The 17,853-nt window shown below is 36.9% G+C and overlaps 1 protein-coding gene across 1 annotated transcript; it reads left to right on the top strand.

Moving 5' to 3' along the window:
• The first annotated feature begins 274 nt into the window (after positions 1-274).
• On the top strand, positions 275-1,768 carry LOC121254772 (glutathione S-transferase U17-like). The gene is made up of 2 exons (XM_041154920.1): positions 275-789; positions 1,218-1,768. Exons 1-2 carry the CDS (start codon positions 472-474, stop codon positions 1,578-1,580), a joined length of 681 nt encoding a protein of 226 aa, XP_041010854.1. The 5' UTR covers positions 275-471; the 3' UTR covers positions 1,581-1,768.
• The last annotated feature ends 16,085 nt before the right edge of the window (positions 1,769-17,853 follow it).

The following is a 17,853-nucleotide window of genomic DNA, read 5'->3' as shown; positions in this document are numbered from 1 at the left end:
TTAAATGCCCTTAAATTAATGATCTCTATTTTAATTAAGACCTGGAATTGCCTTTTTAAACCAGGTGAAGGCAGCTATTATGCGATATAATTCATGAAGAATGCAGCAATATTCTGCTATATAGATAGACGCCGCATAGAAATATGTGCCCGAAATTGGGAAGTTACAGATATTCTTACTCGGAAAACTGGGCTATGACAGGATGAATAAAATAAAGCACGGCCAGTACACTCTGGTTCCTATATATCCATCTACCCCTCAACGTTCATACCATGCACCTAATCTCTTCACGTGCCTCGGTGCCTAGCTACCAAACTCGCAACCAACTTTTGAGCCCTGATTTCATGCACTATTTAAACCTCAGTCACTCAGTCACTCAACTCCCACAATCCCACAGAACCAAGGCATCCTTGCAATATCTGTGATTTGGTAATATTATTTCCGAGAGTGAACTTGAAGTACTAGCTAGTTATGGGGAAGAGTGATATCAAGCTTATTGGTTCATGGGCAAGCGCATTTACCACGAGAGTTAGGATTGCCTTTAACATAAAAAATGTTGAGTATGAGCATCTTGAAGAGGTTCTCGGGAAAAAGAGTGACCTTCTTCTCCAATCCAACCCTGTCCACAAGAAATTCCCCGTTCTTCTCCACGACGGCAAGCCCCTCCCCGAGTCTCTCATCATTGTCCAATACATTGACGAGGTCTGGAGCTCTGGTCCTTCCATCCTCCCTGCCGATCCCCTGGATCGTGCTCTTGAACGATTTTGGGCTGCCTACGTTGATGAAAAGGTGAGATATTTTTTGTTATTACGTCCCGTTAATTCCTACATTCTTTGGTTATTTTAATTTAGTTTAGTTGTTCGTGCTTATGTGTTGGGTGTTTCATATACCTCTCTATGTAATTGGATGGTTACAGCACGGGCAAGTGGCTGGTGAAAGATTGTTGTCTGATAATGCATTAGTTTGAACTTTTGTAATGATGATGATGCTAGTTATTATTGATAGAGACATACAATATATGTGATGTGTGTGTGTGTGTGTGTTTATGTGGGTTACCAAATTACAAAAAAGAAACATCACACGCGTACAAGTTCCCAATAAGCTGTTTGACAGACAGTTTTATCCTAGTCTTGGTAAAGCATTTCGTGTTTGTTTGTTTTTCTTTTCTTCAATTGGTATAACAATTTATAATTAATTTCAAATGGGTGTGCATGCAGTTTTTCCCGTCCTTGAAACTCGTTAGGGTTACACAAGGAGAGCAGTTGGCGGCGGCGGTGGAAGCAGTGGGTAAAAGTTTTGAGGTGATGGATGGAGCCTTTCACCAGTGTAGCAAAGGGAACGCTTTCTTTGGGGGAGAGCGAGTCGGGTACCTTGATATTGCCTTTGGGTGCACCTTGGCCTGGCTGAGAGCTTTGGAGAAGATCGTTGGGGTGAAGCTTTTCGACGAAGTAAAGCATCCTGCACTCGCAAAATGGATGGATAGCTTTTGCTCTGATCCCGCTGTTGAAGGTCTTATTCCCGAGACTGATAGGTTTATAGAGTTCCTCAAGCTTCTTCCTGGGGCTCCTCCTAGGCATTAAGTAGTAATTCCAATGAGCAACTTAGTTTTTGGTTGAATCTTCGATCTCCAGTTTTGTGTTGCTCAGAAAAAAATAAAACTTACTTTCAAGTTTCATGTTGAACATGGAAAGTAGGGTTTGTATTCCGTTTGCTTTATGCTTTATTTGGTGCCTGAAATATATGGTGAAGAATAAAATTGACTTCGTTATGAGTGCAGTATAAACTGAGCATGAGTTATTTAACTTTTATTATTATATTTGTTAATTTGGTTTTTGAATCACATCATGACAAGCCCAGATCAAAGTAGCTAATGATCCGACTTGAGATAGATGGTCTGGGCTGGAAACCATTTCACACGCAACAGTAAATATATAGCATTTCTCGTGTGTGCAGTGTGTATATATATAGCATTATAAGCCACAAATCATAAAATATGAAAATCCCAAAAAATTGAAAGAGTCGGGCTACTCTATCTCTCATAATAGTCTGTTTATTTTGTCCGTTAGTTATTTTTATAATTTTTTTTATTCATATTTTTTTAATATATTTAGATATTTTAAAAAAATAAAAAAAAATAAATCAATATTCTTAAAATCACTTCTTTAATCACTAAAAAAAATTCCTCAAATAAAACGGTAAAAATTGGTGGATGTTTTCGAAATTGAAAATGGGCTAAATTTTGGTCATGATGAGCTGGTGTCATGATCGATCTTCGACCCCCACCTAAATATATAAACTAATAATTACCTCGTACGTCATTAACTTGCATTTATTAGTGAGTTTAATTAATTTATCGAGAAACCAATTAATTACCAGCCTTTATGCATGACTTTTATAATAATTATAATATTAATTAAAAGACGTACATCTAACGAAACCCGTTGGTAATCGATAATTAGGTTAGTTAATTATATATATGGGAAAATGGTTTTTTATTTTTCTTCTATTTTAAGCAGTTAGAACTTAATTATAAGGACATCAAAATTTCAAGTACTTGCATGCATGCATGCATGTAGTCATCAATATTCCCATGCATCCGTAGTAGCCCATCCATTGACCACCAACTAGCTACTACGTACGAGCGAAGACGTTAGTTTCTACCAAATTATATTATAATAATTAGCAGTGCCGCGCGCATAAAGATTAATCTCCATTTTTTTTCTTTTTTATTCATTTCTTCCTTTCTTTTATATATATCTACCAGTAATTACCATATGCTACCGGCAGCCCGATCTCTCGTACGTAAGTACGTGTGAAGCCCCACCTACCTACCTAGCTACCACTCAGCCAACGTATATATTGATAGGAAAAAGCTTGGGACAGGTAGTTGGACTTGATCCTATTAATTGCATCATTTGGTCAAGCTCAGGTCAATATTGCGGAGGATGATCAGTTTGATTCTCTCGTCTGGTTAGATAACTAGAATAAACTAGTCTCCCGCTTCCATTTAACCGCTCCAACTGACCCTTGACGTGGCTGTTGAGATGTGGATCTTGATGTGGCATGGTGAAAAGAAAAGAGAAAAAGAAATCAACATCTTCTCGCACGTGGACTCTTCTCCCTCGCAGAATCCTTTTTTATGTAACTGAACCCTTCTCCCTCACAGAACTCTCCATCACGGCGTCGAAATCAAATCTCTCTCTCCCCCAAAATCAGCTCTCTCTCACGCGGAACTTCTCTCTGTGTAAGGAGTCGAACCCTTCTCCCCCGCATCCACCTGCCCCTACCTCACGACACTGACCACCATTCTCGGCCCCATCTCCGGCGAGTTTTTTTATCTACACAGAAACTCCACACCCCCCTCCCGATTTGATGTGACAAACTCGACGCACCCCAATTATGTGCAAGCGGTTCGATGCTTTGTATGTTCGGATTTGCCCCCCGATTCGATTCCACATGACTATAGTTCATCCTCACCACCATTCAACTCCTCCACGAGTCACTCCACACAGGAAACCCAAGATAGAAATTATAGGTATTGTTGAAAAAAAATATAGTCATACAAGAGATAAAGACAAAACAATAATGTGAGAAATTTGGACTTATGTTTGCAGTAATTTAATGTCTTATCCATTTGTTGTTACTAAGTTGATGTGTATGGATATGTATTGGGTGGATAATGGTTTGTTTTTTTTGGAATTTTGGGTGGATAGTGATCTGTGATGAGTATGCTCTGTTTTTCTGTGATTTTGGATAGAGTTGCGATCTTATGCCCTATTTTTCTGGGTAAATAATGTGTGATATCATGGAAGAAATAATGCTATGAAGAATCATAATTTGTTCTTTTAAATGAATGAGCCTTAGCTTGGACATTTTCGGTTCTTTCATATATTTTTAAATGGGAAAAAAAGAACACATTTTAGTATTTTATATTTTATAGCAGGAGCCATTGTAACAAATACATAGTGAAACTTAAGAGCTATAACCTTTCAATGTGTAAATCACCGCTTATTTTTAACTTCAATCATGAACTATAATTAAGTATTTAGACCTTTAACAAAATGAAAATGTTCACTTCTAATTGTATGCTAATTGTATACTAATTGTTGAGTGTGATGATGAAAATTTTTATAAGCGAATCATGTCAATAATATAAAGAATATAAAATGATATGCTAATTCAATTATCTGATACTAATTGCAGGTTCTCCAAGGCTGAGTTGATATGGCTTCCTTTGTAGAGTTATCGGATAATGAGTATGATGAAGTTGTGGCTGATGATGGGCCTGATAATGATGATGGTGTTGAAGTCTGGTCTTACTATATGAAATATGCTAAGCATAAAGGGTTCAAGGTGCGCAGAAGTAATTCTAGATAAAACGACGATGGGAAGGTTAGATGGTTTACATTGGTATGTGTGCGACAAGGCACAACAAAGAGTCAGGCTTCCAATGTCCTCAAGCCAAGACAAATAGAGAAGGTAGGGTGTAAAGCAAGAGTTAATGCGGTTTTGAATGAGGACGGCGGATACACTTTGTCTAGTGTAATCTTAGATCACACACATATATAGTCCAGGGAAAGTAAGACACTTTAGATATTTCAAGAAACTAGATGCTTGTGCGACTAAGAGGCTTGAAATAAATGATGAGGCCGGAATACGTACGTCAAAGACTTTCATGAGTGTAGTTGTTGAAGCGAGGGGTATGAGAATGTGCCATTTAGGGCAAATGAATGTCAAAACTATATTAACAAGGCACGAAAACTTCGCCTCCAAGTTGGAGGTGTTGAAGCTCTAATGAACTACTTCCGGGATATGCAGAAAAAAATTCAGACTTTTTTATGCGATTGATGTGGACCTTAACATGAGGTTAAAGAATGTGTTTTAGGCAGACCTCCGAAGTAGAGCTACGTATCAATCATTCGAAGATGTGATCACATTTGATACAACATACCTGAACAATGCTTATAAAATGCGATTTGCGCCATTTGTGGGTGTAAACCATCATAGTCAGTCAATTATATTCGGGTGTAGATTGATATCCAATGAGGATGCACATACATTTGAGTCGTAATTATTTAAGTCATGGTTGAAGTGTATGAATGACCGACCACCAAATGCAATCATTACAAACCAAGATAAGGCAATGCAACTTGCAATTGCGAGGGTGTTTCCATCGTCTAGGCATTAATTTTGTCTATGGCATATGATGAAGAAGCTTTCTGAGAAGTTTGGGTCATATTTTTGATATGACAAGATCAAGAGTACTCTACACAAATGTGTGTATGACTCATTAAGTGAAAATGAGTTTGAAGAACGATGATGCGAATTGCTTGACACATATGATCTTCATGATAATGCTTGGTTGGGATCTCTTTATGTTGATAGGCGGTTTTGGGTGCCGGCATATGTTAAAAACACCTTTTGGGCTGGAATGTCAACTACACAACGAAGTTAAAGCGTGAATGCATTTTTTGATGACTGCGTTCACTTTAGGACCACATTGAAACAATTTGTTGATCAATATGATTCAGCCCCATGGAGGAAGGCAGAGAATGAAGCAATTGCTGACTTCAATTCATTTAACATTGAGATTCATTGCATCTCCTGCTATCCTATCGAGAAGCAATTTCAAAAAACATACACAATTTTCAAGTTTAAGGAAATCCAAGAAGAATTTCGAGGGTTTTTATATTTGACTACCTCGTATTTAGAGGACAATGGTGCAAAATATACATACATAGTCGGGGATGAGATTGAAGTGACTGATGGATTCCTTAAACGTGTAAACTACATCGTGAGCGTACATGAAGAAGATCCCCTAGATATAACATGCAATTTCAAGTTGTTTGAGTTTAGGGAAATATTATGTAGATATGCTCTTCGTATTCTAGCGCAGTTAGGCAAGAGTGAAGTTCCACCAAAATATATTTTAGATCGATGGAAGAATGATATAAAGAGAAAATATATCCAAATAAAAAGTAGTTATGAGGCGACGAGCAACCCCGAGAGACAAATGTATGATTGGATCTAAACTTGCTTCTATCAACTATATTCAAATGCCACAAAGACCGAGCAAAACTGTGTGAAATTGACCGGTCAGCTAAAGTACCCAAATGACGATTCAAGAGATGGTACTTCCACAACTGCTCTAGCTACTCCCATAGATGGTTCAACAAGCAAAGAAGCAAAGTTCTTAGTCTATTGATAGTTCGGAGTAAAGAGAGACCACAACTAAGAGAAGAGTGCACCCCATTGAGAAGGCTCTCAAGAAACCGAGTATGAGAAGGAGATTGCCCACAACTGAGGTTGTATATTGCACCATTATTTTTTAACATATGTACTCTACTTTTCTTAAATACTATTAGTTTGTTAGAAGTTCCGAATCAGAAAAGATGTGTACAAGTCATATACTTCCACACTGCCTTATTGTTTGATTGGACTTGCTTCAATTTTTTTTTTCCATATGTTAATTTGTGTGTCTTATGATATTATTCTTGATTTTTGTTGATATGTATAGACGAGTACTCATTTATAAAGAAAAGATACAACAAATTACAATGTAAGTGGCACACAACATGTAGCTCCACAAACCCAAGTATAGTTAAAAAGTCAAGTGTCCATAAGTTTATTCATATTCTTTTCTTTTGTTTATGTATCAAGTACAAAAAAATTATATTTGATCATTTTTCTAGGCATCCTGGCTACATGATCAAGAAAGTCAAGTTTGGACACATGCGCCAGATTATTTTTGTACTCTCTCGACAAGCGCAACATGTGCGATTGAATCTCTTATATCAGGATGATCTACATCAGCCTAGATGGTGGCAACCATAATGGTGTTGTATTTTTTATGGTGTTGTTCAGTATAGGTGCTTTTTTATATAGAAATTATTTTGAGTACTTGTTATTGGGCGTTTGTTGTAGACAGTGATCCTTTTTGTATTTATGATGGTGTTGTCCAGCAAAGGTGATTCTTGTGTAGAACGTATCTTGAACACAGAGTGTGTTCAGCATAATGCTGTAAATGGAGTGCTTTTTTAGAAGGAATTGTTGCTGTTGTAGACAATGATCCTTTTAGTATTTATGATGGTGTTGTCCAGCAAATGTGATTTTTGTGTAGAAGGTATCTTGAACACAAAGAGTGTTTAGCATAATGTTGTAAATGAAGTACTTTTTGAGGAGGTGTTGTTGCTGTTGTGTAGGAGAATTTATGAAACTATTATGCAGAATTTAAGAAGTGTAGCAAAATTTTGAACACTGTTTATGTATAGCAGAATGTATTTATTTTGATATCTAACATTGTGTAGTAGAATTTTTTGTAAGAAGTGCTTTTTGAGGAGGTACTGGAAATTTATATAACCTTGCTGGTGTTGTAAAAGTTTGGTCTAAATAATATATTCCTATGCACGAGTAAAATACCAATAAAACAACATTTCACTTGAAATTCAGATCTAGCATTTCAGGATTACATAGTATAATGGCATAGTCCAATAAAATCAATAAAATAGTATGACCTCCTTTAATTTAAGAACTAATATGTAACACCCCTTTCCCGTAGGCTAGGATTGTTACGTATTTCTCATTAAAATAAACCCGGCAAGATATCTCAAATTTTATAAATAAAATTAGAAATTTATTTTGTAGAAAAAGGTCTAATAAAATGTCGTCCAAAAATATTAAATGAATAAACTGAATAAATTAATGTCATAAAAGCATGTTTTATTTTAGAAAGTCTAAACTAAAATTTACTACTCCTTCTATTCCTAGCTTGCCTGCTCGTATTCATCATCCTCACTTGAGTGGTTAAAAACATGAAAACAAACTAAAATGAGTTGAAGACTCAGCAAGAAATCTATCACAACATAAACATAATAAACGTAAGGTTTTCATAAAAACTTTCATGCTGAGAGTTTAAATTCATGACTATTCATACTGATACTTATGCTATGCATGACTGTTTTAACTGAATTAACTGACTGATCTGACTGATTTATCTGATTTAACTGATTTATTTGACTTATCTGATTGGCTAACACACTTAACCCTGTGTGCGAGGTTGTGCACCGGCCCCATGTCCTGCTGCAGCAAGGGGAGCCGCTGATAGTATTCTAGCATACTATGGTGGACCACGTCTGAGTTCGTGGTTTGCACATCCACCCTGAAACTAAACTGCATTGGTACCATGCATCTGAATGACCATCTAATTAACTGATATAATCTTACCTTGCACTTTGAACTTAAGATAGCTTACTTGTCTTATACACATGAGATGCATGACATAATACATACATAATTATAATTTATGAATCTGAACATGATACGAAATAACATGATCGTATGCTATGCTGGATGACATGTTTGCATATGACATGAGTGGTTCATAAATAATGGTTGTCAATGAACTGGCTTGAATAATACTTATATATAAACTGAATTGTGATGATTCTAATTTGTAATCAAATTACTTACCTCGCTGCGCTTCTTCTTGAATATCACTTCGTAACTCGACCCCTATACACAGTAATATCTATCACTAAATCTGTCTGGGAATAATAAGTACTAATATCCTACTTAATTAAATTCACATCGTATAACATAATCAAATAAATATTCTGTTTATCACCAAATTTTTGAAAACTGATATCTTAAATTATTTACAATACTAATAGCATATTCTTACTTTCAAAATATAACTTAGTATAATACTTTGAGATATGATCAATTCTATTAAAGTAAATAATAAAAACCTCAATTCTTAAAATAGGTTTCCTTTCTTAACAAAATTATTAAATCTTATAAGAAACCTAATAAATAGTAATATTGTTTAAATATTCTTAACATAATAATTTGTTAAAATTCTACTAAATAGACAAATGAATATTAACAAAATATTAGGCTCAATAATATACTTTAAAACATATTTCAAATTCTTTCAACACTTTCTTAATAAAATGAGCATTTGACTAATATATTTATTTAATAAAAATTAAACTCAACTTGAAATATTAAGCTCAACTTCAATTAAAATGACATAATAATATTCATAATTAACATATACTTAAACGTAAGGTTATAAATATAATTATACTTAAAACACTACTTCAAGATACTAAATTATACTTATAATTTTATCAATTAATACTTGAAAACCTAAAAATACAACATGTATCATTGGAAGAGAGAACATAGGCTTGAGAGAGGGGTGTGTGACAGAGGGGCTCACTGAGAGAGAGGCTGACTTGCGGCGGTTCTGGGTGGCTGGCGGGGGGGGGTCACGGCGGCGCGACTGGGTCTCTGGCAGGGTAGTGTGACGCCATGATAGAGAGACAGAGAAAGAGAGAGAGAGAACTGCCTAGCCGAGAACCGTGAGGCAGTCGAGGATGAGGTGGCGCGCGGCGTACCTGGGGTGACAGGAAGTCTTCACCGGCGGTTTCTGTGATTCTCGATAGGTGCTCCGATGTCCTTAAGGTGGCTGGCGAAACCACTTCGACTGGCTGCGTCGAGGTGCTCTTCTACAGGTGCAAGAGGCCGCAGCGTGGTTGAGCTGGTTCCTTGGGCAGTGGCGGTCCATGAGCTGGCACCGGCGTGATCTAAAAGTGGTGGTGGTGTCGGCATGTTCTGGGCGGTGGTGGAGTCATCGTGGAGGAACATGGTGATGGTGGTTTCAGACGTTCGAGATGCTCTATTTTTTATATAGAAAAACAGAGTATTCCAAGAGGTTGGGGTGATTGGCGGTGCGGCGGGGCTGCTTTATGGTGGTTCTCAGTTTGGTTGCTGGTGATGCAACCGGTACTTGGCAGCTTATCGAGGTGCAGGGGTCGTGGCTACATTGGGTTATTGGTTGGACGTGCGGCTTTTGCAATGCACTTCCATGCAGTATCGAGGAGTACACAATTGCCTCATGGTGCAGCGGCGTGGGCTTGCTTTTCTGTTATGAAAACCCTAGGATATATGAAAGGCAGTGTGTGCAAGGCTGTGCATGAAGTGTATAAATAGACATAATGACGTGCATGCGGGGGAAACAGATGAAGCCGTGCATGCATAGGTTTGATGCGTGAGAGGAAGACTCACGGTGGAGGACTTGCGGCTTGCAGTTTTGGTAAGTGTAATATATATATATATATATATATATATATATATATATATATATATAGTTGAAAACCTAAAAGAAAACCCTAGATAAAAAGAGATGTGAATGTGCATGTGAGTGGATTGTTGAAATTCATAGAAGAAAAATCTAGTGTGGAGCAGTTTTATTATGAAAATGACTCATGAGCTTGGAGAGAAAATAATAATAATAATAAATTTACAGCTATAAGAAAAAATTTACATAAAACTTATATTATAGCCTAAACTTAGGATCAGGTTGTTACACAATAAAACAACATTAATGACAGAATCCACTTGCATTCAGGTCCAGCATTTTTACATACCCTTGTGACATTTAAGTTCTTAACAAATACAAAGAACTTCCACAAAATACAAAGAGCTTCCACACACATATACACAATTGCCAAGTTGCCAACTTTTATTACAACATTAATATTTTCCTTTGAACCAACCAGAATTGGATATAAGTAACCCAAAAAAAGAAAAACCACGACAATAAAATTGTTAGAATATAGGTAGCCTTCTCCAGTTGCCTCTTACGTGTCTCAGCCTCTATTTCTAGTCGATAATTCAAGGCTTGGATATCCATTGATGCTTGGATATTTTCAACTTCAACTTTTAATTTATCAACAAACTGATGTAATCGTTTGATAGTCTTTTGGCAATATGATGGTATTTCAGGATCATACCAGCAGAAGTATCCACAAGACTTCCCAAACTGCAAAAATCAATTCTCACTTAAATTTTGGCAAATAACACTATCAACAAGAAAGTGATATGGGGGCAAGAAGAGAAAATTTCATCATATAGTTTTGGCATCCAAAAAACCGCCGCCCCTCATTTTCCTCCATATGTGCAGTTCTTTGAAAAGCTTTAATTCCACAATAACAAATGAGGTACTCAACTATTGACTTTCTTGAACTTGAGCTATTTCCACTATGTGACTCAAACATTGATGTTCATATATAAAGAGAACATGTACATTTTAATTGCATTTACATTTAGATTCAAATTCGCATTTTAAATGTATAGCAGTATAACGATCATTATTACATACTGTTGTTGTTCATAAAAGAATAAGAAAAATTACTGTTCGGCAAAGAGGTTTTTACTTCAAGTTGGGGTGGATAATGGATAGAATTAGAAGGAACAAATCCATATCGTGTTTCTGCTAGTAATCTAGTAGTTAAAAGATTAAAAGAGGTTTCTACTTAAAGTTCGGGTGAATACTGGATCACATAGAGGTTTTTTGTCTTTGAATCTTAAAAAGAATAAGTTTTGAAATTTAGCCTCATCTATCTGATCAGTAAAGCAAAAATCAATGCGATTGAAAAATTACAAGTCATTTTTATATGGTTCAGTCTAAGCCGCATTAATCTTTGAAGCAATTGACTTTTAACCACTCAAAAACTAGAGAACAATAAATTATCGACATATCTTTTCAGAGAGAGAGAGAAAGACAAATGGCTTTGGGTTTAGGCCAACATTGATCATATGTCAACGTTGTGTCTAAAAAGACAATAAGGCAATGATTGATCATCACTTTTTTTATGATCTTTGACATGTCGGCATTAAGATTAGATTTATTAGATATATTTTCTTTAATTTACATGGATTGATGGCATGCAACCAAAGAAGATCGCCAACTTTTCTATATTTTCATTTTAGTCATAGATTTATTACATGAATCACTTGCATTTGTCATATTTTTCTTTGTATTTCAACACCAATAGAAATAGAGGTCGTAGCTGCAAACTCAATAGAAAAAAATCCATGGAACCCAATTCAATCCAATCGCTTTATTCATCAAAACAAATCCATGGAACAACAATAGAAAAAATTCACTAACCTCCACCAAATCTCAAAAATTATTCAAAGCTAATTCTAGACTTAAAAAAAAAAAAAAAAAAAAAAAAAAAAAAAAAAAAAAGAAAAACCGAACCCCTAAGAAGCAAGTCAAAAGTTTTGAGGAAAAAAAAATTAAAAAAACAAACCCTTACTTGTGAATAGAAGAAATAACGCATCGAAGTGGGAGGTTACTAGAAATAAACAAGCAATGAAGATGGAGTCGAGCTTTTGGCGATGGAAGGCAACAGAATGCACTTGTGGAGGAAGGTAGAAGCTCTACGATGAAAGGCACTGTGCGACGAAAGCCACTCTTCGACGAAAGCCACTCAGAGATGGAAGCCACATGGCGACGGAAGCCACTCATGACGGTGTTCAGCGACGAGATGGCCACGGGGATGGCGAGGACGATGGGAGGGTGAAGAACAATTTTCTGAAATGTGGTCACATCTCATTTTCGATCGGTTTTGTTTGGGGGTATTTTTTAAAAAAATAATTATTATATGCCACGTCAGGCGGTCATCCGGAGCGATACTGTGGAAGCGGCATAGTAGCGCGACCCTTGACAACTAATAGAAAAATGCTATTTTATCCACTCATTTTGTCCACTTATTTTGACATCTGAGGTATTTTAATATTTTAAAATTTTTTTACTTAATAGTTAATAAAGTAACTATTAGTGTATTTATTTATTTTATATTTTTTAAAAATATTTTAAAATGATAAAAAATGTAAATTAAAAAATTAAAAATAATAAAATAATAAATTTGACCAAGCGATCAAATTTTGAGGGCTACTCTGGGCTGCAGAATAGCCCGACTCTAATTAATAATGAAATTTTTTTAAATTACTTAATTTGATGCGTGAGGGACTACTGACGGTATATATATATATATATATATATATATATATATATATATAATTAATGAGCTAATAATTCCTGGTTGAGGTTTTGGTAATATTTGCATTATTGACACGATTCTTTGGATGGAGAAATCCTAATTATTAATTTTTTTTAAATAAAGAACCACCAATAAATTTTATTGCAATACCAAAAATTCATGAGTTATTATAATATTTATTTATCCTGAAGGACGATATTCATAATTTGTATAGGTCTTTGTTCGGGTGAATGTAGAGACTGATTTTGGAGCTAAAAATCGAGAAACAGAGTGTTTACTTGATGTGCACTCGACGTGCGCTCGAGCGAAGCTCAATCCGTGAGTTCGCTCGACATGCGCTCGATAGTAGGCTCAAGCGAAACTCAACCCGTGAGTTCGCTAGAGTCCCGCACAACAGTGAGTTTGAGTAAGACACAAACCCTAATGTTCGCTCAAGTCCCGCTCGATACTCTGTTTGAGCCAATGTTGATTTAATCATTCGCTCGAAGTGCGCTCGACATGCCACTTGAGTGAAGAATGCAGATTTTTCCAGATTAGGGTTTTTAGCACCGTTTGCTATATATATGTCATATTTGACTTGTTTTGTACAACTTTCAACATATTTTGAGAGAGAACAATTGTATAGTGAGTGCATATTGTGTGAGAGAACAAAAAGCCCTAGAAAGTATGAGTTGAGATTGAGTGATTATAATCTTCTCCGGTTAATAAGATTTCTGCAGCTCTGTGAACGTAGACAATTTGTCGAACTATGTATATTGTGTGTTGTGTACTTGATTGTGATTGCTTTTTATTTTATTTTTCATCGTTGGTGTATGTGTTTTGCACAACATGACACAACAACTGGTATCAAGAGCCAAGATTGGATCTGAAGGAGAGCGATGGCTAGAGATAAAGTAAAAGCACCCGGAATCGAGAAGTTCAACGTCACTGATTTTGGGCATTGGAAAATGCAAATCAAAGATTATCTCTATGGGAAGAGGCTCCATGTTACACTGTTGGGAAAGAAGTCGGAGAGTATGGATGATTCTGAATGGACCCTGTTAGATTGATAGGTTCTAGGGATTGTTAGCCAACCTTGTCCAGAATAGTGGCACACAATGTCAGTAAGGACAAAACCACGATGGATCTCATGACGACTTTGTCAAGTATGTATGAAAAGTCATCGACGAACAACAAAAGCACTGGATGAAGAAATTGTTCAATATGAATATGTCGTAAGGTATGTATGTAGCCTAACACTTGAATGAATTCAATACGATCACAAATCAACTTTCTTCTGTAGAGATTGAGTTTGACGATGAGATCATAATGCTGATTTTGTTGGCATCGTTGCCAAATAGTTGGGAGGCCATGAGGATGGCTGTGAGTAGTTTAGCTGGCAAGATGGAACTAAACTACGACGACATACGTGACATGGTCCTTGCTGAAGAGGTACGTAGGAGAGATTCGGGTGAGTTCTCAGGTTCAGAATCTACCTTGAATGTTGACAATTAGGGCAGGGGACATGATAGGTCAAACTCTAAGAGCATATGGAAGAGCAAGACGAGATATGGGTAGCAGATCACGTGCTAGAGTTGTGACAAGCCGGGCCACATTAAGAAAAACTGCATAAATCAAGAAAGTGATGAGGATGACTCAGTGAATGTAGTGGCAGACAAAATTCATGATGCCTTACTTCTTGCAGTACACAGTCCGATTGATGATTGGGTGTTGTATTTAGGAGTTTTGTTTCATAGTACCTCACATCGAAAAATTATGCAGAATTATGTTACTGGTGATTTTAGGAAGATATATGCGGCTGATGAAGAGGCACTAGATGTATTGGGAGTGAGTGATGTGCACATCACACTTCCAAACAGGAGCATGTGAACCTTACAGTAAGTCAGACATGTTCCAGATTTGAAGAAAAACCTGATCTCTATAGGACAGCTTGATAACAACGGTTCTGCAGTAGCGTTCTCTGGAAGTACTTGGAAGATCACCAATGGTGCACTGGTTCTAGCACATAGTAAGAGATCTAACTCGCTGTATTTAATATTAGGGTCTAGGGATGTGCAAGGAAATTCAAGAGTGCAAAAAAGCAAGCTTGATCGTGCAAAACATGTGAGGAAGCCAAAAGGAGTCAGCTTTGTTGTTCCTCATGAAAGCCTGTGAGAGTTGGCCAAGGTTGCCAAGATTGGTTTGAAACCGGATACTCCTAGTGCAGTGGGAGTTATGAGTTGCCTAGTGGATGTGCTGACTAAGGGCGATGTACGTGGAAGACTGAAGTTAGGCTTGACTTTAGTGCGTCTTCTAGCTTGAAGATGGGGAGCTGTGAGCTGTAGAGATGATAGGGCTTGGCTGGAAATAGTGGCTAGCATGCGGAGACCCAGTCTCCTAGTGGGAGATTGTTGGGGTGTAGCGAAGACTGGTTTTGGAGCTGAAAATCGAGAAATAGAGCGTTTGCTTGATGTGCGCTCAGCGAAGCTCAACCTGTGAGTTCACTCGACGTGCGCTCAACAGTAGGCTCGAGCGAAGCTCAACCCGTGAGTTCGCTCGAGTCCTGCACGACAGTGAGCTCGAGCGAGACACAAACCCTAGTGTTCGCTCGAGTCCCACTTGAGCTAATGTTAATTTGGTCATTCGCTTGATGCGCGATCGACATGCCGCTTGAGTGAAGAACGTAGATTTTGCCAGATTAGGGTTTCCAGCGCTGTTTGCTATGTATATGTCATATTTGACTTGTTTTGTACGACTTTAGCATATTTTGAGATAGAACAATTGTTTAGTGAGTGCATATTATGTGAGAGAGCAGAAAACACTAGAGAGTGTGAGTTAAGATTGAGTGATTGTAATTTCCTCTGATTAATAAGATTTCTACAACTTTGTGGACGTAGGCAATTTGCTAAACCACGTATATTGTATGTCATGCATTTGATTGTGATTGCTTTTATTTTATTTGTTATCTTTGATGTGTGTATTTTGCACAACATTACACAAGAGTCCTTGATCTTCTAGTCATATGATCCTTTTCTCAGTTTGCATTAATGGCATTTTTGCAAGTAGATGAGCCGCTAGCTGCATTGGCTTCTCTGAAATTGAAAGTCACTAATTTCCAGCCAAGCCTTCCATTCAACGTCATACGTACATATCTAACATCATACATGACCAGAGTGCCATATTGATCTGTAGTACTAATTTCTTCTATGTATAACTAAAAGCAGTTAATAATTATATATATATATAGCTATTAATGTGACTGCTTTTATTAAAATATGTATTTTAATTTTAAATTTTGACATATATAGCCAACATTAATGTGATGATGAGAGTCGTGACACGTATCTGGCTAGATCTGCATGCATGGGAAGTAATATTCCAATTCAAACATATATTCCCCAATGCATGCATGCAGTTGTCGACAAATAATTAAATACATCAATCCTACCTGCACCTAATCTCTCCCATCTACCTGCATCTTCTCTACCGAAAAATCCTACCTACCACTCTTCATCTTCCGCGATAGGATATTGCGGATCAGGCCGTGGAATTGGCCGGACGAATTCAAACGTACTTCATTTGAAATTAAAATGGTCTTCATCTAATTAATGGAGTGTAAGGTGATCAACGAACCCCACCAACACAACCACCTCCAAAAAAACAACACACACACAAAAGGGTCAGGAGCGGAGTCAAACCCGGCCCGAGATGAAAAGTCACAAATTTGACCCACTAGAAGAATCTCCTATACGTGACCTGTTGGAGGGATGGTGCAACAAGGATGGGACTCGTCAATCTGAGGTCCCTCGTATAGTGTCCAATCATCGAGTGTCCGCCCACACAACAGGCATGACATACGGAAGATCGTTGATCTAGTGACAAAGAAAGCATAAACGGACTAGAAAAAATACAGAATAAAATGAGAAGGTTGGAGAATCACGTTTCATTTAATGGCTTCGCCACCCAAACGGCGCCACATTAATTACGTCGTCGCAGAGCCACGCTACATTAATGGGGTTGTAGACATCACATTTAAAGGTTCTGACAAAATGAACAGTACGAAGAATTCGGACGTCATAGTAACAGGCATGATCTGCTCTTCAAACTGGTAGTATAAATAGCTGATTCCAAGTACGAAAAAACTCTCTCTGATCCCTAGACTTTTTACTTATTTACTATACTCTAAGAAAACTTACTGACTTTAGCATTAGAGGCTCCCCAATCCCTAGGCCACCCTCTCAAAGCCTCATACATTCTTTTCTCTGCAGGACTTGTTGTAAAGACTTGAGTTGTTAGAGTCTGATTCAAGAGTGTGCCAAACACGATTTCGATATGGAGCTGGATACATGCAAACTTACGTACATTCGGAAAACTACAACAGGCAATGGTACTACTGCATATATGCTAGCTAGGAAACAATTTTACGAGTAAGATATTAGACGATCGAGGAAGTAAATATATTGCGAGGATTTGCATGATCTGCTGCATGCATGCCTAAGGAGGAGCTGCCTAGCTAGCAGGAGATCATAGTGATCTGACAGCTTCGATCTCATCCTCGAGAGAAAATACTTGAGAGGACCATGTTTCGGTACATTTGGGTGTTCTTAATTTTAGTTCGAGATTAATGAGACTAAAACGTACTAAGTATTATATATATATATATATATATATATATTTCGTGGAGGACATAATTTGGTCATAAGGAATATATAAATAAAATCTTTACATATATTTATTTTATAATGAAAATAATTCAACAATTAGTTATATATTTATGAGATCTTTTTAATATAATTTGCAGACGAAGCATTTTTTTCGTTATAAATATGAAATGTACAAGCAACGCATTTTTTTTTTTCTTTTTTTTAGATATTTGTATATGGAATTGAAAAGGCTTTACATTTAATGACGATATAGAAGCCCAATAACGCCCCCAACGTACGTAGCCCATAATTATTTGATGTTTGCTCCTCCTTTCATTACGGAATGCGGAATACCTTTTCAAATGGACGGCTTG

Source organism: Juglans microcarpa x Juglans regia, chromosome 3D (genome assembly GCF_004785595.1).
Source record: "Juglans microcarpa x Juglans regia isolate MS1-56 chromosome 3D, Jm3101_v1.0, whole genome shotgun sequence".
Lineage (NCBI taxonomy): Eukaryota > Viridiplantae > Streptophyta > Magnoliopsida > Fagales > Juglandaceae > Juglans > Juglans microcarpa x Juglans regia.
Note: the sequence above shows the minus strand (reverse complement) of the source record. Positions and strands in the feature narration are given on the sequence as shown.